Source organism: Syngnathus scovelli, chromosome 4 (genome assembly GCF_024217435.2).
Source record: "Syngnathus scovelli strain Florida chromosome 4, RoL_Ssco_1.2, whole genome shotgun sequence".
NCBI classification, from domain to species: domain Eukaryota; kingdom Metazoa; phylum Chordata; class Actinopteri; order Syngnathiformes; family Syngnathidae; genus Syngnathus; species Syngnathus scovelli.
Window position 1 is genome coordinate 14,362,905 of NC_090850.1, and position 22,529 is coordinate 14,385,433.

Below are 22,529 nucleotides of genomic sequence, written 5' to 3' on the forward strand. Positions count from 1 at the left end.
CACGCATAGTGTACTCCATAAGTATTACAGCGACCGTTTATTTAGATAGAAGCCGAAGGTGATTTGCAGAACCTCTAAACATGACGCACACGCGAACTGCAGTAGGGAGCAAAGCAGCCGAGAAACTAAATGAAGAAGGTGTACGGAACATGAGGCTGATTAGCAAAACAAACCACAGAAGGGCATTGAAATGTCTGCGCAGGTCGCATGACGACACAAGGTTGAGCGACTTTAAGGATTCTTTTGATTTTATGTGCATCGCCTGTGGTCAGAGATGATGCAAAAAGGCAAAATGGCTGACCTTGACCCGTATTAATGTATTAACAATGTATCGGTTGAACTGATTAATGGCTTTGTAACGTCTGGGGCACTTAATATCAACCCCCGCTTAAAAAAACATGGATGTTGCGTGTAAGGTTTAAATACCAGTTGGAATCCAAACATTTTTTTGCAGGCCAAATGACGTTGCCAAGATAATACATTGCTATTGCGGATTTGTGCAAACCACATGTACATGGCACGAGTATAACATCAACATGCAAAGGACATTGATTGTTTCTGGACATGTTAAGCGGTATTGTAGCGGTATACATTTTTCATCCTCTAGCTCACGTTTCAGATGGAAGACATTCTTTTACCAAAACGGGCTCCATTATAATAAACGACTCGCTCGGCTTTCATACATGCAAACCCCCCGTAGGCTTCCTTGTGGTACATTTGAGACTTTGGAAGGCTTTTTTGTGGCCACTCGGAGTCAAATGAGATGCCAACTTCAAGGCCATGGTGGTCCGACTATGAATATTAGAATAGAATGGCTTCAACGGCCTGTAATTATTCACGTAGCGCTTGAATTTAGGCTGACAGCTTCACTGGCACAAGCACGCGCAATGTCATTGAAAGCACGCTTCTGACACGCATGCTGACGTGAGTTCAAAAGGCCTCACTAGGTGCATTTGGAAGCAGGCGCTGGAGAGCGCACAGAACAATATGGCCTTCACACGAGAGCCCAAGGTTACAAATCTGTCTCCAAAACTTACAGCACGGGGCGTCACGGTCACGCCGCTCATGTATGTTTAGGATTGTGGCCCTGTATTTTATTAAGAATGGTACATGGTGATGCCATGAGGTCACTTTTGACAAAATTCTACCGCAGCTAACAGACTTGAGAGGAAAGCAGCGGGGGTCTCGCACTACAAATGTTAAGAGTTGGTTTCTTGCTGAGACATACATATAATCCAATAATCGGATCCATCCATTCATCCCGTAACGGGATGCATTAAAACCTGCATCTGCATTTACTTTGAAAAGCAATGACCATCAATCCTTGTGTGATATTGCTTGGTTAACACCATGATAAAGACGACAGTTGGACTACCTATCCTAATTAAAGCACAAAATGTGCTTGTGTCCATTCACGGATTAAAGACCAGTGATGAATGTTGCCGGTATGATCCACGTTAAGAATGTGTATATGCAGATGTTAACTGTTGCAGCTAAGTTTTGCGTAGAGGACAAAAAGTATAATATCTACTAGTGTGCAAAAATGTCATACTAGTCAAAGGCAAGTTTTCTATTCCACTTGACAAGTGTTCCGCTGAGGAAAGCGTTCACGTTTTTGAGGACGGCCTAGTTTTCTAGGCGAAGGAGGGGTTGAAAACAAGCAGAGCCAGCAGATTTTTCAATGACGGGTCTGCTTTCTATTATGTCGGGGCGAGCTGCGCCGCAGGAGCGAGCGCACTGCGAGGCAAGCCAGTCCCACCACAGTCGCCAACCTGCTACAAACACCACATGTTGACAGCGCGCGCCCCAAGCCGACTCAACCTTGTTTGTGTCTGTTGCGGGGGATTTGAAAGACGACAAGACGGCTCTGTCTCCATGTCATTATTAGCAAACCGCTTTTTGCACAATCCTTTATTCGAACAACAAACAAAACAGAATGGCGGAGGCCCGAAATTCAAAAGACAAAAGAGATTGTTGTATAACTCCAGCAGACAAACAGTGTTAGGAGCTCATACCAAAGACACACATTAAGCAACCGGAAAGCTCACATTGTCCGTTTCATAGTCCAAACGTCCTGACATTCTTGTTGGAGGAATAAATATGCAAATAAAGATCCATGTCACAGTTTGGGGCGGAATCACAACAAAGCTTGCAGCACAATTTGAACGTAGGAGATGAAGACAGGCCAAAAGTTTTCAAATAAGCAGGGGGATCCAATATGATGTCCTTTGGTTTAGTTGGCAAACATTTTAAATGTTAAAAAACATGTAAGTGAAATGAGACATCAAGATCCACTAAATTATTCTTTAAGTGTTGAATTCAGGCGCGACCTGGTCTTAATTAAAAGGCCCTGTAAAGTGAAATCAGAGATTTGGACGATGGCAGAAATGCACCTGATATATTAACATGTAGGGATTGTTGCGGTAAAATATACCTAAATCTCGATTTTACACGGACTTTGGGGTCCGGAATTTGTGAGTCGCGTTAACCTCTAAAGTGTGTTGTATAGAAAGTCTTGTTATTTTAGAGGCATGTTTTTAGGCAGCCGAAGGGGTTCTTTGTTGCATTAATTTAGGTCAGGCATGTTGTTGGGCAGCCAAGGGGGTCAGTTTGCTCGACACACATGGAAGTCTGTTGACATTTTGTTGAAAATACCACTTGAAAATGTAACATTGGGATCCATGATCAAACTGTGCTAGACAATCATGTAGGATCGAAGTTAGTAAAATCGAGATTTAGGTCTAATACATTAAGTTGCATAAACTGATTTTTTACAGTATTTGAAGTATCAAACTTACCATTTCATCAAATCATTCAAATTTGTCGGGGTTGTTGACAGTGCTCTTGCAAACAATGTCTTCACTTTACAGAGACTTTGACACTTTGAGATGGGGGAATGGAGTGCACTTGAATAAAGCATTTTGTTGGGTGCTTTGTGCAAGATGTGATGTTGGCGAAAGTGGTTGTGCGAGTGACAGAAAATGAAATAAGTATGGAGCAAAGAACTACTTCATCTTTATTCAAAGTTATGCTGTGACCTGTCTTTTCTTTTGAAAACATCCAATTTAAACAAACTAAAGTCAGAGGGGAGCATTAAGGTGGGAACATCCAATGAGTGACCAAAACAAAAATTAACATTTTAGTAGCGTGAACAAACAAAAATCATCAAAATCAATGAATTATGCAAAAAAAAAAAAAAAAAAAAAAAATCAACAAAAGCGAACACTATCTCTATTTGTGTATGTGCGTGCACACGTCCAAGCATTGGTGTCACCTACTTTCTTTTGCGCCCTTCAATGCACCGCAGACACAAGGGGGACGTGTCACTTCAAATGTGCTTGCCCCATTTGGGTGGGGAAAAGATCACAGATTGAAACTAAGGCTGCCCTCCCCTGGCCCCCACAACTGAGTTTTTGAGGGGAGTTGGATGGGTGCTGTGTGGCTCAGACATACTAAGGAGCCACCTGAACCCAGGGGCGACAAAAGAGACGGTAAATGGATCCAACAAGAAATGCACAAATTAAACAAGGGGAGCTTGCAGTGGAATCTATCTTTTGATTAGTTGCCATCTCCAGTGCAAACAATCTAAAAACAGGCCAAGTCCTTTAGGACTGCATGTTTATTTTTTTGTTGTTGACAATTTAAGTCTACATAATTGCAAATATGCCTGCCACATAATCATCAATTCATACTTTGTGCACAGAAAGCTTGTTATCTTAAATTCTAAAGCGCAATAAAGACTGCTTAGATACGGTGTAGACGTAAAGAGCCAAAGAGTGTTCACTTCAGATTCCGTGTAGCCCAGTCCTCACTGTGTGAGGGCTCAACCTGGATGAGGAAAGGAGATGAGGAGTCTTGGGGGGGAAGGGGGGATGATGATGATGGTGGTGGTGATGAAGAGGATGTTGATGCTGGTGCAAGGCCTGGTCAATGGGCTCATTCAAAAACGGGCCTTTTCGCTGTGGTTCTCCTCATGAAAAAGGCCAACACTGATAATTCCGGGAGAGAAGACACTCCATCGGTGCATTTTGCAGTTCTTCATCTGAACTGCCTAATCTTTCACTTTTTTTTTCTTTTTCGAGAAGAACATAAAACGACAGCAGTTGTGCACAGAGAAAAGCGAGCCGTTGCAAGGAATTCTTGGTGAATGCAACTTGTGTCTCCACTTGGGAAGAGGTGCTGGAAAAGCTGGCTCTCAAGGTAGCAAGGACACGAGGGAAGAGGAGGAAAATCTTGCAAGAGAACAAAGTCGGGCAGTGTTCCTGTTCGTCATATGTTCCACATGTGTGTTTGCGTGTATCACGTGTAAGATGAGGGGGATCTGTGTTGGTTATGTATTTGTGAGTGTATGCATGTCGCTTGCTCCATTGCTGATGTGCATGCGCGTGCGTGTGTGTGTGTGTGTGTGTATGTGGTGTGTGTGGGTGCGCCTACAAGAGGTCAACGCGGCGGTAGTACAGCAGGTAAGCGGTGCGCTCAGCAATCTGCTTGACCACCAGGTATTGGTTGATCACCTTCACCGCCTGGTCGTCAATGCGCAGCCAGCCGTTAAGACCGATGTGGAAGACATCCGTGGTATAGTGACCGCCTGTCGCACTGTTCCCGTGGTGATAGACCACTGCCGGGGACCAAAGACAAACCATTTATTTTTAAAGCCTATTCACTCATTTCTGAACTTCAGCAAGGTAGTAAATAGTAAATTTACATGGCTTGCCGTTTATTTGGGAGATATTAAGGTCAATGTACTAACTAGTTAGAGGAGACAGTTTTAAAAGTATTTTTTTTCCACTAGTGCCACTTTTGCCTTACTACCTCTCAATTAAACCCTACATGTGCGGTAAACTACTCTGCTAAGCCCAACTTGTAGACTCATGTCATGCACTAGAAGCCTCCTAAACCCAAACAGTGGCACTGAAATGCTCACGACTGTTATTAGTGAGTCACTGTTTGCTTGTTACATAAAAAAAAAAAAAAAAAAAAAAAGTATGGCTAGTTATAAAATATACACAAGGTAAAACCTCTGTTTTCAAAGCAAACAGCCACTGAACTCACCTGCAAAGAGTCTGTACGTTCTTTGGCCTTTCACAACTTTGCTCCTCACTCCAGAAGACAGCAGATCTGCATGACATGAGGGGAAAAGTTTTGAGTTGCATCTTGCTCTATTGCCGTCCTTTTTGGCAGCCACTAACGTGAACGTCGGTGCTTGAAAATAGGCGTGAAATAAAAGGATTTTACACTCGAGATTTGATTTACAGTATTGGGCCATCTGGTAAAATAAAATTCACATATGAACAGTTTTACAAGGATTGCGGTCTCTTTAAAGATCCATACCTTTGCTTATTTCCAGATCTACGGGGTACTCAATGATCTTGTTGAGTTTTTGACAGCCTCCGGTCTTCTCAAAGACAAATCTCTTGAGATGGAGCACGAGGACAGGGGGCAGCTCCTCCAGAGTGACCCTCCGGCTGACCTCAATCTGACACGTGGGACAAAAGCTAATTGTCAGGGTAACAAGATAAAAAAAAAAAAGTTTGGCTGACATGATTTATAAGCGTGGAACATCATATCTAACATAATAAAAAAAATGGTACAAATGAGAGAGCAAAGGCAACGCAAGAGAACAGAAGAGAACATTTCGATCTCGCCAAGTTTGTAAATCATCTTGGTCTTTTGGAGGCATTTAACACACCAATTTGTAGCAGGTTCAAGTCAACACAAAAATTTAGCAAGAACCCACACCATAACAGATGTTCAAAAACAGTAGAGGACAACAACAAATCTTGGCCACTCTGGTGAAAAATTAACAAAGAATTGGTTGGTTAGGATATTGACTAACAAATGACCCAAATAAAACTAAGTGTAGAAGCCAAGAATAGTAGCAGCAGTGTGATGTCTAGGCAGCACATAGCAGCCACATGTGGAGGCGGTCCTTTCATACCTCCTGCTTGCTCTTGGAAGTGTAGCCCTGCACCGACTCTCGGGCGACCAGCGTTTCCAGGGCCTCCTGGACCGTGCGGACCTTCTCTGACTGAATATCGAGCTGCAGCGTAAAGAAGGGCTGCAGTGTGGCCGATTCCTTGGAGTTTTGCTGATAAACCACCGACCTGACGGACAAGCAGAACTTCAGGTCATAGAACATATCAGGCCACACACAAATGCGTGGCCTTTCTGGATGACATTATCTACAGGGGGTCCCTAAAAAGTATTCACTCTTTGAATGTCAATGACTCGTTTATTTTGTTTCAGGTGAAACTTAATGGCAAATGTTTGGGTGCTCACTACGGTACACTATGCCCTTACGTTTTTGTTTTTTTGTTTAACATGTTTAAATACACTAAAATAAATGTCTCAAGTCGTTTCTGGCTTCCGCTATATTATCAGCATGACCAATTCATTTTCTGTATTTTTGTAATATGTTCGTTTGCCTCTTCAGATCAAAGACTACTTTCAAAAACAGGATACCCACCCCTCAAGCTGATTCTTCTCTAAAATACACTAACATTCACTAGTGCCCAAAATAAGCATAAAGGGCGAACGAGCAGACAAACATACACCCCCCCGTGTTCTATTTTTCTGCTTTCAAACAATGTTGAGAAAATAAATGTGGCCTGTGCCAGACTCGAATCTCATAGAACGTGTTATTAAGGCCAGCTTCACCCACTCTGGGTCTTGCCTTTCAAGAGGGCCAGAGGTTAAGTGTGTCTGTGAGCGGATACCACACGCCTTCACTCCCATGAGACATTCACAGAAACAGCACCACTATTTTCGTTTTGGTTTGGTCCGCGTACCTAATGTGTCCTCCAAATATGTCAGTAATGGGCGTGCGGACAAAGTCAGCTTGGCGAGTGATGGAAGTCTTGTTGCGAGGGCCAACTTGCTCCCACTCATCCTCGCTCCCGTCTTCGTCCTTGCCGGCGTTGTCTTCCTCCACACCTGGCTGGGATTCTGGGCCATTGGGGGTGGGGGCTTCTGCTCAAAATAACACGAGGGGAAACACTTGAGATGATCGTGTGCGTGTTTGTTAAAAAAAAAAACGCCACCTCATCATCTCTCATTCGTTGAATTATTTCCAGCATGCAATGGTGCTTACTCTCTTCCTGAGGCGAGATTAGTTTTTTCAAAGCCAGCATCTCCTCGTGCAGTCCGTTAAGAATGAAGCCAAGATACTCCTCTGCGTCTTCCTGCCGACCCTAGCAGCACATGGTCACAATTAAAACACACCAGGAATGCTTAGAGTCATAGAAAAGCCTTGAGTCAAGCTGTGGGTGCCCTCATTACATTTGTCGTGTTTTCACACACTTAGCAAGAAAATACCTTTGGAGTATTGCAGGATTCAGCATTTCCAGCCCTTATATTTCCATATCTAGTTGAATTCTAATTAAAAATGTGCTTTCGGGAAAAACTAAGAACACTGGCTTCCAGTACAAAGAGTCCAAAAGACAAAAGTAAAAAGGAAATACACAACACCTTGATATAACTCCGTCAGATATCTTGGGGGCTGCTTACCTTTTCCGAAAGACTGGACTTGATGAGCGTGAGGAGTCTGTAGATGTACGTTGGCTCAAAGGGGATGCCCGGCCGAATGTCTTTCACCAGCTTTTCACCGACACCTGTGGGCAGCGCTTTGGGGTCAGTGTTGCAAAGAGAAGAAATTAAGTCAAACCATCTTCCGGAAAAGAAGCTCACGTACCTGGTTTTGGCTTAGCAGGCACTGGCATGTTTGTGAACTCATTCACCAGCCTCACACTTGATGGTTAAGACACAAAAGGCAATCATTGGTTAGCAAAGCACAGTCAGACTCAAGCGCATAGCAGGATGACAACGTTGCTTACAAGTTGTCTATCATGGGCGTGGAAGTGCACGGTCTCTGTGTTTCACTGTGCAGAGGAATGGACTTCATCAGGTGATACATGGGAGGGCACGCGATCAGGGCCTGAAGAGTCTGAGGGCTTTGAGTCAGGAAAGAAAAACTGGCATAGGGGAGAAAAATAAAAAAATCACTGATGATTCATGAGATCAGCGCTTCCCAAACTTTGAGCCAAGGACAGATTTTATTAGAAAAATCTTACGGCACACCACAAGACAAAAAAAGTCAATATTGATGAACTCATTTTAATTGAGTCAGAAAATGTACTTGGTGCGTGTATGTTATGGCATACAAGTTGTGTTCTATGAATGGCACCAGGTGGATGCACAGTTGAATTATTTACCTTCTGCCATCAGGTGAAAGAACAGAAAGAGGTCAAAATGGGGAGGTGGGCTTTTATGTACATGTACAATTTGATGCTAATGTAAATTCAAATGGGTGGAACTCAATGATCAAATTAAACAAGTCTGGGAAAAAAATGTAAACAATTAAACACTCAAACAGCAACTTCTAAGGGTTGCATGAAAAGGAAAATAAACAACACACAACCACTCATTTAGTTGTCCAACAAGAAAAAGGGTAAATTATGTTATTAGACATTTGTAACGTCAGATGGCAAAAAGGATACAGCATTGATGTAGCACCAGTTTCCTTTGTTGACGAGTCCTCTCGGCTGCAAAGACACTGGTTTATGTATCAACTTCACATTCTCAATAAGTTCTGGGGATTCAAACAGACAACAATCTTAAATAGGCAGGCTCCTTGCACACTTATCAGTAACATGCAAGCAGATGTAGAGTAACATGTTCCTTCTTCCAGCCATGTCTCTTGTGACAGCAACATCAACACAAGAGACTTGTGAATGGGAGCAAGGCTATTCTGTACCACGCCTAGGAAGGGAGACTGCCATTAAAACACAGCTCCCAAGGAAACGTGGACAAGGTAACGGCGATTTTGGAAGGATGGGGTGTGAGGGGGAGCATTTGGACAGCTGCTCCGTTAATCCAACTTTTAGTTATGTTATAAAGCAAACTGCAAATAGGATCTCGGGTATCAGAGTAAAATTAAAGTCGCCTGTGAGCCTTGTAGACTCTGAAAACGCTCCAGATGAGGAACCTAAAAACAAAAACAAGCACCAGAGAATATTTCCTCGTTTGCCAAGTATTGCCTTGTCCCGTTTTAAACGTGCAGCAAAAATAGTCATTTGACACATTTAGCAAAAACACTATGATCTGCAATGCAACCAATATGTCAAGTGTAGTTCGAAGTCTATGAATGCTCAAATTGTTTCACTATGTCCTTAACGTTACATCTACAAGCTCTCCAAGAGGATGAACTAGATACCACTTCAGTATGCACATCTGTTACCAGATGTGCGCTGCAAACAAACAAAAAATTCCTCACTTTTGCACCATGCGCTCAAATCTGGACAAATGCTGCCATCAAGTGGCCAAACAGATATTGCATTTCTTAACAGGCAGTTATTAAAGCATTTATTCACTATCCTTGATATCTAGATTAAGGTCTCTAAGACGTCACAAGCAGAACAATTTGCCACACTAGCAGAACGACTCGGAAGCAGCTGTGTGATAATAGTGACTTTTTGTCCACCTTTGACATTTGCGTTAAACCTTAATATGGACATCAAAAACGTGCTCAAACGGCATTTGATCGGCTACGAGTATGCAATTACAACTAGCGCCCATATAACTAAGTTGCATGGCATTTCTGCACACTAATAGGGCACATTTTGCATATAATTGGGACAACTCCATGTTACTCGTGAGGGAAAACTGCACGACTGTACCATACAGGGTGCCTTTTTGCACAGCAGCAACATTAAGCATCCTGATGAATACCTGCAAGCTTTGGAGCCATAGGGTCCTCTGATACATGGACAGGGCCCTGGTTGACCTCAACAGGTTTCTCCTCGGGCGTCTCGGTTGTCAAGGGTGGAGGGGCGACATCTTCCACGGCATTCTTAATCTCCACAAAGGCCGGAGGGCTGCCAGGCAGTGGCTTAGAGTTGTGGAAGAGACTAGCCCACGATTTAGGGGGGTTGGCAGTTTGCGCGGCCGGACCTGCGGGCGACTGCGACACCTCTGTTGCCGCCGTTTGGGCAGCACAGTGCGGAGAGACCTGCGGGGTCAAATCGTCACTCTTACAGTCTTCCTTGTGTCCATGTGCACTAATGGGAGTGGCGGCCTCTGCCAAGCCATTACTCTCTGCCACCTCGCTGCCCTCGGTTTCAGTAGTCGTAGCAGCAGAAGCAGGAAGAGGTGACTTGGAGCGGAGGCTGTGCGGACTATCTGAAAGTTGGGGGCTCTGTGGAGCCAACTGTTCTGGCTGCTCATCTGCAGTCCTTGGTCCCTCAGTCATGCTTATGCTTTGACATGAGGACGAAAAGGGCAAAGTTACATTGGTGCAGGCGGCCCCGCTTTTTAAGTCCGATGACGAGTAATCGGGGCTATCACAAGTCCTCTGATTGGAAGCGGATGTGGCTGTCGGAGCAGCCATCGCCGCGGAGACGACGCTCGGAGAGGAAAAGCCGGTCCCCGCTAAAGTCTTACAGTCCGCATCCTCTGCACTGTGTTGCGAGGCGCCAAGTGCGTGTCCATTCACGAGTGCCGTCACAGGCGTCCCCCCGTCTGCAGGAGCGCCGCTGTTGTTGCCGCTAGCTGATGGGTCTAGGTAGTTGTAGTACCCCGGGGGCCGCTTTTTCTTTTTCTTTCTCTCTCGCTGTGCCAGGCCACCAGGTAGCCCGTCCATGTCCTGGCACACCTGATGATTGTCCAGGGCCGATGCCTCCGAGTCAGGCCCGTCCTCAGAGTTGAAGTGGCTTCCGTCCAGGGCATCGGCCACCGAAGTCGTCATCGTCGTCTGTTGAGTCTTCTGTGCCGACTGGCAGCCCAGGATAAACTCGGGAGCCTGTGGGTTCAGTGTGCTCGACACCTTGTACAAATTGTCATTCATGCCGCCTACGGGCTTGGAGTCTATGACCTCATCAACACCAAACTTAATGCGTTGATAGTCATCTCCTGAAAATAACAATGTACAAACACGCAAATCAATTAGGCACATTTGTAGAGAAAAAATGAACTAAGTTGAGGATTCAAGTACACAAATTCACCCCAAACCCTAACTATAAAGGTGCATCTCAATAAATTTTAGATTTTTTTAATCAGCATTGTGGTTTAGAAAAAGGATGTACTTTTAAGTATTTATTTTTATTATGTTGATTATTGCTTACAGCTACCGAAAACCCCAAATTTGCTTTGAGTAAATTTGAATTTGTTGGCAAGAATTACCTACCGGTAAGTAATTTTAAATTAAAGTACAAATATGTGTACTTAAAAATGGAATCTCTTTCTGTACAACTGTGTGGATTCCCAATCGTCAAACTTGTATTTGTAAACGACTTGCCATGCTATCCGTTGTGCTTCTTTGTGTGCAAAAAATGGCCACCAGGAGGTAGTGTAACACCAAAGACATGATAAAAACCTGCTCGACTGAGGAGACTACAATTTCATTGCCTTATATTTTCAAAGGAAGATCATCACTGAGTATTGTTGTATTTTCTCTTGGTTCGTATTGATTCACGAATTACGTTAAAATAAATTGCTCAAAGGGTTAAAACAATAAATAAACTTGGATTAGAAATGATACAGCCATCCAGTCTCTGCACCACTTATATTCTTATTTATTGAGATGCAGCTGTCTGTGTATTTTATTCTGACCAGAAAAAAAAAAAGAATAAAAAAAAAGAATCACTGTCTGGAAAACTTTTGAATTTCGAAAATGTGAAGTGTTTTAAATTAAACTTAATTATTTTGTCAAACTATGACAAGCTGATGCATAAATGATACTGCGTTACGAATATACTCAATTAAAATTTGCTTCAATATTTTTTCAAGTCACACCTAAAAGTCATCCACGATAAAATCAATGTGCACTTCTGTTATTAGAATGTAGTGCATGGCTGCAGTGTAAATGTGAGTCTCAAAATCAAAACGTGAACAAACAAGAAGTATTAGTACGTGCAAATCAAGAAAATGCTTCATTGTAATGACTAAGCAAACCGGTAACGCAATGTGCACAATGGTCAACAGGGCATGAAGACTGTGGTTACTCGCCCAGATAAGAAAAGGCCCTCTGTTAGTAGGACTGAAACCACACGCCGCAATTGAACCTCGACGACATGTGTTAGGAACACACCAATAATAAAAAGAAGAACAACACGCTCAGTCAAGAAGTCAATTTGTTAGATCCAAATCTTCCCAAATAGATGGAAATTCACCTTGGGCCTTGCAGAGGTGAAATGAATTATTACGCAAGAGAAGAGAAGATACATAGCAGGATCTTGAGCATGCAAAGCTCACAGATTTGGCCAACAGGCAAGAGAAAGAATACAGGCACAAGGTTCTGGAAGCCACCAGTTATGAAGACTGATATTTTGTTGTTGTTTTTAACGTTTGACAGCAAAATGCACAGCAGCGAGTCAAGCCACAGAGTGTCGGGCTTCTCCACTCACCGCAACCCTGCAGTCCCATTGACTCCATTATATATGGTACAGCGGGAGTGCAGTAACCTCCTAAATAGTCAATACAAATCAAGTTAAACAACAGTCATGTCCATACGCGTTCTTTTATTGTGCCTGTTAATTGGTGGCTCTCTTTTTTTTTTTTTTAAACGTAATTTTCAAATACAGAGATCTAAATGTATTGATTTTGTTAATTGCAAATACATGTTTGTGCAGATGCGTGCTAAAAATGTAACGCTCTTCACTTCCTATCCTGTTGAGACCATCTCAGCCTGGGGTATAAATAGTATTGCAATTTCAAAGCCTGCTTTGAGTTTTAGAGAAAATATGCTATGCATAAATTTCAAAGTCAGGTTTTTGTCCATTTCTCGCAATTCTCTTTACACTTGTGGTTGTTTTGTTTAATTACATCATTGTAAAGTTTAGCTTTGGTGGAGAGTCAGTGTGTATTAATTTTGGAAACTTTAAATTAACGCATTAAACTATGTTGTCGGATAATGTGCCATGGTGACAGAAACTCAAGGTTTAAAATAATAATAATAATAAAAAAAAATTAAAAAATCCTTTAGGGTGTGCTCATTTATGTTGAACACTGTCAATGATATCAGTAGTAATCAAAGTTTAAAAGTTAAATGTGCATACCGGAAGACTGACTGACACATGGCCCTTTGTCGTTGAATGGTGGAAGCTGCAAAGAGGGAGGGGTGAGCCAACATTAGCACCATCACATAAGAAAGACACAAAAGCTACAATTGATATTCGGATATTAACATTAACAGAAAGCTCCATGGTTGTAGGCGAGTGAAATGAGAGATCATCAAGTGTGTCTAGTTTCATTTAAACGGAGCTAAAAATATTTTCTACAATTGTGAATTTGCAACGTACCATTAAAGTCTCTGCCACTATTGATGGCAAAAGCTACAATTGACCTGTGTATCAACCTTATGTTATGGTATGTTATGTATAGTGTTCCCTCTGAATAATAGCTTTGATTTCAATAATAACAGCCCAGATGACTGATGAATGATCCATCATATTACTGCCAAGAGCAGTACAACATACCTGCAAATTTAGAGCAGTATTGCATAGCTGATACAAAGTGAGCATATATAAATAGTTAGGAAACATTTCTTCCTCAACAACAACTTGAGAAATAACGTTGACCCTCCTTACCTCGACGTAACATCGTGGAGTCACAAAGAACTGATTGATTTCATCTGGGCTGAATTCCCCAAAGATATACTGCAGAGACACAATACAAACATGAGTTAGATGGAGAGGCAATATTCAGCATTTAATTGCCTGTTGTGGTCTTACAATGCTTAGAATGTGGTCATATAAATGTGAACAACTGAGGACAAACTCTACTCACATTGGGAGATTATTTAAAAATGTATTTCAGTAGTAAGAGCAACTCTTGATAGCTTGAGCAAAGGTTAAAGCAACTCAAGGTGCTGAGTCATGCCCAGTTAAACATAAACCTTACCCATTCAAAAAATGGGCTTGTATGCCAATTAATACTTACATTATCTGGGGGGAAAAAAAAAAAAAAGGTATAAACGTAGTTTGTTCTCGATTCATGAATGAAAATCTGGGGGTGTTTATAACGGACCCGAATTCATACTTAAGTTTGAACCTGCTGGCCTCCTTTTAATCACGTAATCCAAAGACCACAGCTAAGACCATAAACATGGCATACATATTGCTTCACTTTCTCCGATACAAAATTCTTTACAACTTGCCCTTGCTGAAATTGTAACAACCAACTGCATGTTCTCACCGTCAGGCTCCACATTTCCCGTGAATGTTGCATTTCACTTGTGGTGTCTTAACACTAGGGCCACTATGTGATAGGACAACTGCACATAGTTAAGTGACTAAAAAAATCATAGTCTGTGTGTTAACTACAAAATTAAAGCAGAACTACAAGACTGCTTGTGGAGAATAGAACACTAACTGACCAAGGCTACTGATGATGTCATTTTGGATGTGTAGCTGTCACGGAGCGGTGCAATCAAAGAGTCCATTTACGCAGTCAAAGCGCAAAGGTGCCACCAGCTCACCAACCGCGCCCCGGCTTCAACTGTCACGGTAAAACAGTGGGGGTGAGAACGGGGGAGGCACACAGAAAAAGAAAGTGCAAGTCAAGCATATAGAACCCTTTGCAAACGAGGCCCACGCACGAGGGCCCGCATTGCTGAAATTGCACTCCAACAAACGACAAATAGGCGGTCGTAATCCGGTGGCTTCGGGCGGCTAATACAATGACAACGGGGTGAATGTCGCGTTGCTTTCCTCTGTAGGCGTGCCACGCGTAGCTCGCTAAGCTGTCTCTGCTGATGCTTTCCACTGAGGATTACAGCAAATTAGCCATCTGCATCATTTTACCACTTTAGCCAGGACAACACACACGTACAAAACAGGATCGCGCAATCATGAGCAGCTATCATACCACAACAATTGCAAGTTGTTGGATTTTGAGATTCAACAAGCTCTCAGTGACTTACACTTCAGAACTATTTTTGTGGATTTCTATGGATTCTTTACGGCACTATGTCACTATGACGTCACGGTGTTAGCTCGAGGGAAAAAGAATTGATCACTGCTACTTTTATGCCCAAAAATGTCATCTTGCTGTGGTTTTTGTTGCCAAACTGTAAAAGCAAAAACAAACACTTGAAACCATCACATTCCATAAATCATAGCTCGTTAGATATTATATTGAAATCTTTTCATTTGACCTACATTTTCCATCAAGTCCATGTATGGGAGACACCCTCTGCCATCACGTCTGGTTGGTAAGAAGCTGAAATAATTCTGCTAATTTTGTTCGTACAGCCATGGGAAGCCAATTCTGCCCGGACAAGCCAGAGGAACTAGCAGGAAGTTGCAGTGTTCGTTCAGCCGTTGTGGCAACTTTGGTGTCGTTAAATGTCGGAACACTATGACCAATCGGCCCAAAAAACATCCAATTGTTTACAAAGTCTGAAGGGTTCCACTGTAACAATGTGCGCACACCTGCCATGGGGGCCTCCCCAAGCGCCCTGGAGCAAGCATGTGCCTGCATTTTTGTGTCATGTAATAACAGAGTGACAAGAACCACCACTCTGGAGGGTGCAAGGAAAGAAGGAAAGAGATGCTGCCAATTTGGGGGCAGAACCAGTTAAAGAATTCAGTGCTGGGACTAACACCCATCTCCTAATACGGGAAGCACATAGCAAGATAAGACTCAACATGAGGGCTGTATCAGTGCTGAGACATGTCTGTACTCAAGACTCAAAAAGATCTGATCGAAAAGATCTGATGCTGAACTCCAATACCACTTTACCAACCCGACTTGTACCTTCCAGCCAGAGAGAGTAGAAGTAGCAAATTGGATATGAACTATGCAAGTGTGACAACTGATCAACAGCTAAGCTAGTCACAAATTCAGCAGCAACTATTGTGATAATCAATTCATAATATAGAACTCTTGTTTAACTTAATTGACGAAATGCTCAGGATTTAAAGCTTCAATCATTCTTAGACGCGTAGTCTACCCATTAAAGCAATCTGATTATCTTTCATAGAAGTAAAACATTAAAATCAACATTTTTGCCTGTTTTCGAACATGCGGTAACAGACTCAATTTATGGTTGCGGATTTCTGCAACCTGTGTGAAGTGAAAAAAGGAATTGGAAATTAAGTAATTTTAAAGCAATTAAAAATAATAATTGGGATTAATTGATTATTAAAATAATGGTTGGCTGCAACTCTGACATTCCTTGCCTACAAGCTATATTTTTGTCTCGCTTCTCAAATTTCATGGTGATTTAAAATAAATCTTGAACTTGGGAATTAAAATAAGAGACCTTTCCATGGAGATGTCATTAAGACAAGTTTAAATCAAAGCATTAAAGTTAAAACCTTGATTTTCTTTCTTTCCTTTTTAAACAGCAGATAAGATGGAGGTAAATGCACATTCCAAGTGTTCAACCAAACCCAATAGTGGCGTTCATAATAATACAAATGAGAGACACTTCAAGAGTTGAATTTGGAAGTAACATTAGCGAGTGCCTTCATGTATGTAGATATGTCCTAGCATAAGGAAAGGGGATGTTGCTTCTTGACTGAATCACCTTAGGCAGGCTCCGTTGTGGGGACAAGATTGTGCCACCTGACATCTGTAGCAGAACGCTGAATCTTCTGATGGGCAACCCACAGCATCCACCACAGAGCACCATTTCCCGGTAGTGAAAGAGCTTCAGTTGCAGGGTGCCCAGGCTCAACCTTCCCTACCCGTGCCAAACGGCTTTTTAATTCCACCCTGGGAGGGAAACGCTAATATAGAATTCCTACGACTTTCAATATTTTGCAAACCGATTCCCATGCACCCTCAGGTCCCACTGGAATTTACACCTCCAATCTATTTGAATTTAAAAAACAAAGACTTGTTGGTTGATACTTTTCATAATTTTCATTTAATTCATACTTTGGAGTGCCTGCTTGTCTTGTGTTCTCAATTGCTTTTGCGCTCTAAGTCATTTTATGAAACTTTAAACTTTGCAATAATTTTAACGTGTGGACTCTGAGAAACCAGAGTAAAAGGGGAAAATGTTGAAAATAAAAGTACAGTTATATTGTAATTTGAAGTCAGCTGTGTTCTTTATTAAAATCTTACACATATGGACATTTCAAATTTAAGTATTGGAGAAACCCTGTAATGAGAACGGGTGAAGCCAAATTTGCGGTTTAACTTCCACAATCAGGCCCATGATGCTCAATCGGAACAACAGCATGTGCGTGAACTCATCCAACCCGCGGTGGTTAACTGTCTCGCAATCGGGAACGCGGTGTCAGAACGTAGGCTGCAAGTGGACCTTGTTTCGGTTTAGCCGCCTCCTTGAGCAAAGCGAATAAAGTTCAGAATTGCCATGCGTCCACTTCACCAAATCGCCCCTCCCCTCCAACTTCCACTACGATGACACGCATTGCGTGGGGCCCTTTTTGTATATACAACAAAATGTAAAGTATGTATAAAGACGGAGGCCAGTTCAACTGTTGCAATGTAAGCTAACAAGCTAAAGGACATTTAACCCAATTTACATACCTTATCGATCACTTAGAAATCTTAAACCTCCGCCACCTGTGCAAAGCTGCTAGCTGACTCAGTTAAGTCAACGGAGGAGTGTGTTTATAAAGGCGAGTTTTATTTAAACGCCACAACTAGCTACCAAACAATACACAAAAAAATGCTCCAGTGGTGGCAAAGTGAAACGTGTTTTAAAAAGTGGTGTTCGACAACATGCACTCGAAGAAGGCCCCTAGCTAACCGGAGCAGGTGGGCCATGCAAACACGCAGCACTTTTCAGTGTCACTTGACTCTTTGGTATAAACTCGTGCACCCTTCCCGTCCAAAGTGTCACAGTGAGTGGATAAAAACAAACGTCATTCCAACAGGAGTTGAGAAATCTGTATCACCCCCATTCGACGAAAGCAACGTGGGGCCTGTTAGCTCACCATGCTTGCTGGTGCTGTTTCAATGAGGCTTAATGGGGGCATTAGCAAGCACTTTTCGACACTCACACTTTCAATGACAACAGGAGTCTTTTTCAAAAATAACATCTTCACATCCGTGCCGCTAACTTGTAGCTTTAACACGACTCAAGCGAAAATAAAAGTGTTAGTCGAACGTTTATGTGGCAGTGAGGTGTAAAAGGAACGTTAGCTCGCTAACTACCTGGTTGCCGTAAGAAGCCATGCTCCCGGTGAGATTTGCTCTCCTCGTCGGACAAGACAACTCTGCCGGGGAGATGTTGGAGCTTAGAAGGGGCCGCCTCGACGGGTGTCCTACTTCGACATCAATGTCATTTCCCCAGCAGTCAGATGTGTCCGATCCATGTAAAAGGCGTTTAGCAACCTCATGCCATGGGACTCGCCGTCACCGCCATTTCTGTCCAGCGTCTTCTTCGCTTGCTACGCGGCTAGGGGAGGTTTGGCCAGGCAGCGGGAGCTCAATGAATAACCACACATACTTCCGTTGTCAGATTGGGATTTCACAATAAAATGTATATTTTTGCTTGGGCTTGTAAACTAAATTTGTGATACCACTGTATGCTGGCAGTAAAATTCACAACAAGTTTTGGTTAGGATTCAATCCGTAAGCAACAGTTATTGAGCCAAAATTGTATTATAGTTTGATTACGTCTGTACTATTTTTCTTGTCGATTGCGTCTCGGAAGCGGAAGCACAAAATGATTTGTAGTATCGTGAAACCGCAAACTTTACACAAAGACCTGACCATGTGCCCCCGTACTTAATATGGTTTAGCTATGCTTATTATCGCTGGTTATTTCAGATTTAATGACCACAAATGTGCTGTGCATAAATGTGTATGACTTATTTATTTTTACAAAGAGAACATAACTGTTTCGAGACTATCACAACTGCCTGTGCCTCATACATGGTGGATACTGAAACCCCTCGTGTGCAAGTTTCACATTTTACCAATCCACAAATCCTCTTTAATACTTAAGTACAACACAAATTGGGGAGCATAATTATTTTTTGGGCTTTTATTTTGTGCGTCCGCACTCGGCATCAACCACGAGATGGCCATGGACCGTTCCCAGTGGAAGAAAGCCATATCAAGAACCCAGTCCAACCAAGCGGTGCCTGGAAAACGGACCGATGATGATGATGATGACGTCCCAATGTAGCTGGCGATAGAAATCCAGTCGGCGTGGTGCGCCACAGGTGAGCCGTCAAATCCGGAAGTAAACGCCTTATTCTAATGTTATTGTTGTTGTTTCGTATAAACGCTCAAAATTTACTTTTCACACAGACTAAGGTAGGGGACTTTTACACTAAGCTTGAACTTAAACGAACACTGCACACTGTGAAATCTGACCGATTTCGCTTTATGGAAAATTACGATCACGTCACTACATACTGGCCACCTGAAACGAATGAAAAGAAAAATACTTAGTACCGAATGTAGGCGAATTGTGCCATGTATGTTTTGTGAATTCATATTAATTCTCATTCACTAAACAATTTATTGTGTACACATCCAATATAAAATAGTTTAGTGCGGTCTGAACAAGACAGGAATCATTCCACTGGTGCAATGACTTGCCTTGTCTGCAAGGACAAGGAACGGACTTGGACTTTAATAACGTTACTAAGGATATGGAATTAATGTTAAATCTAAAAAAAAAATATCTTTGCTAAGGCTAATTTGATGCAGATATGGGATTAGTGTTAAATTAAAAAAAAATGTTTTGGAATTTCAGTCCTAACTGTGAATTAAAGCACCCAGCCACCTATTGATCTTTATCATTGTCAACTACTCTAATACTATGTGTTTTGCTCAAGCGTTAATGCATTAGAATGTACGTATGTCCTCAATAGAAGATGCCAGAGAGGGGCGGATACCAACCGAGGAGAGATGCGTATGCAGATTACAAGAGTAGAGACAAGGATTCTCCTCACAGCGTGGAGCATTTCAATAAGTATGACAGCAGAGATCACAAAGAAAAGCCCAGACTCGCTGCCGAGAGAGGCTCTGCTGGTGACAGGAGGCCCAGACAGAGGGACATGACAAATCCCTCTCAACCTGCTTTCACAGACCACCATCATCAAGGACCCTCAACACTGTAAGCAGCCAGATACAGTAACACACAGACTGTCAAGCAGTTGGTCTCAGTGACACTGTAAAATGAGTCATACTGTGGTCACAAGAGCTGAAACGATTAATCGAATAATTTGCGTTAAAAATGACGTGCGATCATTTTCCCACCTGGACAAATGTTACTGCATGTATATTACAGAGTGTATAATCAAGGTAATATAAACAAAGTTAATATAGCCTACCATCCCGAGCCAGAAGATAATCATTGGTGAAGGATGGGCGTAGGCACTGGTGTGCTTTCAATCACTTTGGCAAACAATCGAAAAATATAATAAGCACATTCATACATGATCTTCCATGGCCAACAAATGTAAAACAATGGGAAAAAAATCTTGTCCTGTATACAGAATGTTGTGTAGCTAAATTTAGTCCATGTGTTCTTCACAGATATGGACAGCCTTCAGTGTATTCCTCTGATGATGAATATCGTGAGCGGCAACCCAGAGAAGCTCTTTACAATCTTCGATATATCCTCACCAGCCGAGGTCAGTTGTGTTGTGTGATGACAAGAAGATAGAACCACCCGCTGTATCTTCTAGCTTGGGCTTGGCTTCTAGTGCATAGGGAAAGTATTCCTTCCTTGCTTCCTTCCTTACATCAAAATGTTGCTTCTCATGGCTGTTCCAGGCCTTTGCCAGCTGATGGAGGTGTTTGTCAATCTTCTCATCATCATCTGCACCGGCGTTCCTCACAGCAACAATGGCGGCTATCGCGACCTCGCCAGCTTGGGCGGTATCTACCACTATCACTTCGGGGGAGCTGGTGCTTTCCAAGGTGCTGAAGCAGACCGCGTGAAGGAGCTGGACAGGTTGTTCCATGAGCTCAAGAGGCCTCCATACGCCTTTGCAATGGCGTGTGGCGGGATAGTCATGATCTACGCCCTGGCCATGCTCGCCCTGGGTATTTTCCGAGTGCCATACCGCTACCCGCCCGTGCTCTTGGGAGAAGCTCTGGTCAACCTTCTCATCGGTTTGGGCTACATCGCCGCGCTGGCTTTCTTCTTTATCAAACTGCAGGAGAAGTACAACAACCCCATCTGTCAGGAGAGGGAGCGCATGTACAAGAGCAAAGGTCACAAGGGCTTCGAGTGCAAGTTTCACGGCGCAGACATTGCCGCGGGTCTCTTTGGCGTGCTGGGTGTCTTTGTGTTCATCTTCGGGGCCGTGTTGGCCGTCAGAGCTTTCCGTACCGTGCGGGAAATGAAGAAGCAAAATAACAATCCAAATGATCGCTTTTGAGGACAGTTGGAGCAAAACTTGGACTGTTTGGGAAAACATATTAGAGTCCCACTAGTTTCAATGAATCTGGGAACCTTTTACACATTTTGAACTACAATTAGTGTTTCCCCCAATTATTCACATTGGATAGGGACAAAGAAATAGTAGAAAATAATCTTCAAAACAGAGGCTCCAAGCTGTTTATTGCCACTCTCGGCTGAAGGTTATTGTCGAACTCTACATGAAACAAAGCAAAGTACATGTTGTGTATTCAAAACAACTGCATAGTGTCCGCTGTATTAATGCTAACATTCAATGGGAAACTCCATCCATCGGCGCACATGCTAACAGTTTGCATCTGTGACCGTGTTGCTGTCCTTTGCTTAAGCACAGGATATATGATAACAAACAGTGCAGTAACACATGTAGACAGATAACAAACTCACAAACATATTTTTTCCACTGTGAAGAGCAAGGAATATCACTGCCATATCGAGAGACTGAGAGAGGAGCTGAGCCTCCAGTGCAGTACTCTGTAGCATATACTATAATATACATATATTATACTCCCTCCAGGTGGCCAAGACATACACAACCTATTTTTTACTCATTCAGAAACACATTTGTTTTGTTTTGGGGGAAATGATTGATGGCATTTTCATTCATGTCAATGGGAAAGATGATATGTGCATGCTCACGGAACAAATTAAACTTGTCTCTCAAGGCACCTCTGTAGTTTCTTGGCACCAAGATGCAATAAAATGATGCCAAGCAATACATTTATATTAGCTTTGGCTTGAGCACAGTAGCTAAAAGGCAGGTGAACACAGTAGTCTGTCACATATTATTTAGGGCTTTTTTTTTATTCTTAGCATTTTTATATTCTGTTTACATACATTTATATTTTGTACTCTTTTACTATTTTTACTATGTATATATTAAACTACTGTTGACCTATAAATGTTCATTTATTTATTTTTCTTTCTCCGGTAAAAGAAGTAATCAATGGTCAAGTACAATTTGCATAATCTAGAACTGAATAGTCAGATAAAACTATTGAATTACCATATTGTTTTTGAGGTGGTAAGCATTTGCCATCATTACACATTTTACCCGACATAATAAACTTGAGTGGTCTTTAAGACAAGCTGCCAGAGCATCTACGAGTTGAAGCTGTCATTACTTGTTCCACCAACAGATGGCAGATGTACTGTATTCAGCTTTTAACCTAAA

The 22,529-nt window shown here is 42.4% G+C and overlaps 2 protein-coding genes across 4 annotated transcripts; one reads left to right on the forward strand and one right to left on the reverse strand.

The window, feature by feature from the left end:
- Window positions 1–1,872: 1,872 nt before the first annotated feature.
- Window positions 1,873–18,389, reverse strand: usp10 (ubiquitin specific peptidase 10). Of its 2 annotated transcripts, XM_049718716.2 has the most exons (15): window positions 18,127–18,389; window positions 13,581–13,649; window positions 13,050–13,095; window positions 12,399–12,458; window positions 9,727–10,905; window positions 8,496–8,587; window positions 7,833–7,942; window positions 7,691–7,746; window positions 7,507–7,610; window positions 7,091–7,190; window positions 6,789–6,969; window positions 5,939–6,104; window positions 5,332–5,476; window positions 5,053–5,118; window positions 1,873–4,618 (listed from the first exon to the last, which is right to left on the reverse strand). In XM_049718716.2, the coding sequence occupies exons 1-15, from the start codon at window positions 18,145–18,147 to the stop codon at window positions 4,431–4,433; spliced, it is 2,583 nt and encodes an 860-aa protein (XP_049574673.1). In that variant the 5' UTR covers window positions 18,148–18,389; the 3' UTR covers window positions 1,873–4,430. The 2 variants fall into 2 exon arrangements, with proteins under 2 accessions (XP_049574673.1, XP_049574674.1); XM_049718717.2 differs by lacking the exon at window positions 12,399–12,458.
- Window positions 18,390–18,995: 606 nt separating this feature from the next.
- On the forward strand, window positions 18,996–22,257 carry marveld3 (MARVEL domain containing 3). Of its 2 annotated transcripts, none has more exons than XM_049718728.2 (4): window positions 18,996–19,142; window positions 19,800–20,044; window positions 20,467–20,564; window positions 20,707–22,257. In XM_049718728.2, exons 2-4 carry the CDS (start codon window positions 19,803–19,805, stop codon window positions 21,315–21,317), a joined length of 951 nt encoding a protein of 316 aa, XP_049574685.1. In that variant the 5' UTR covers window positions 18,996–19,142; window positions 19,800–19,802; the 3' UTR covers window positions 21,318–22,257. The 2 variants fall into 2 exon arrangements, with proteins under 2 accessions (XP_049574685.1, XP_049574684.1); XM_049718727.1 differs by having other exon boundaries at window positions 19,136–19,236.
- The last annotated feature ends 272 nt before the right edge of the window (window positions 22,258–22,529 follow it).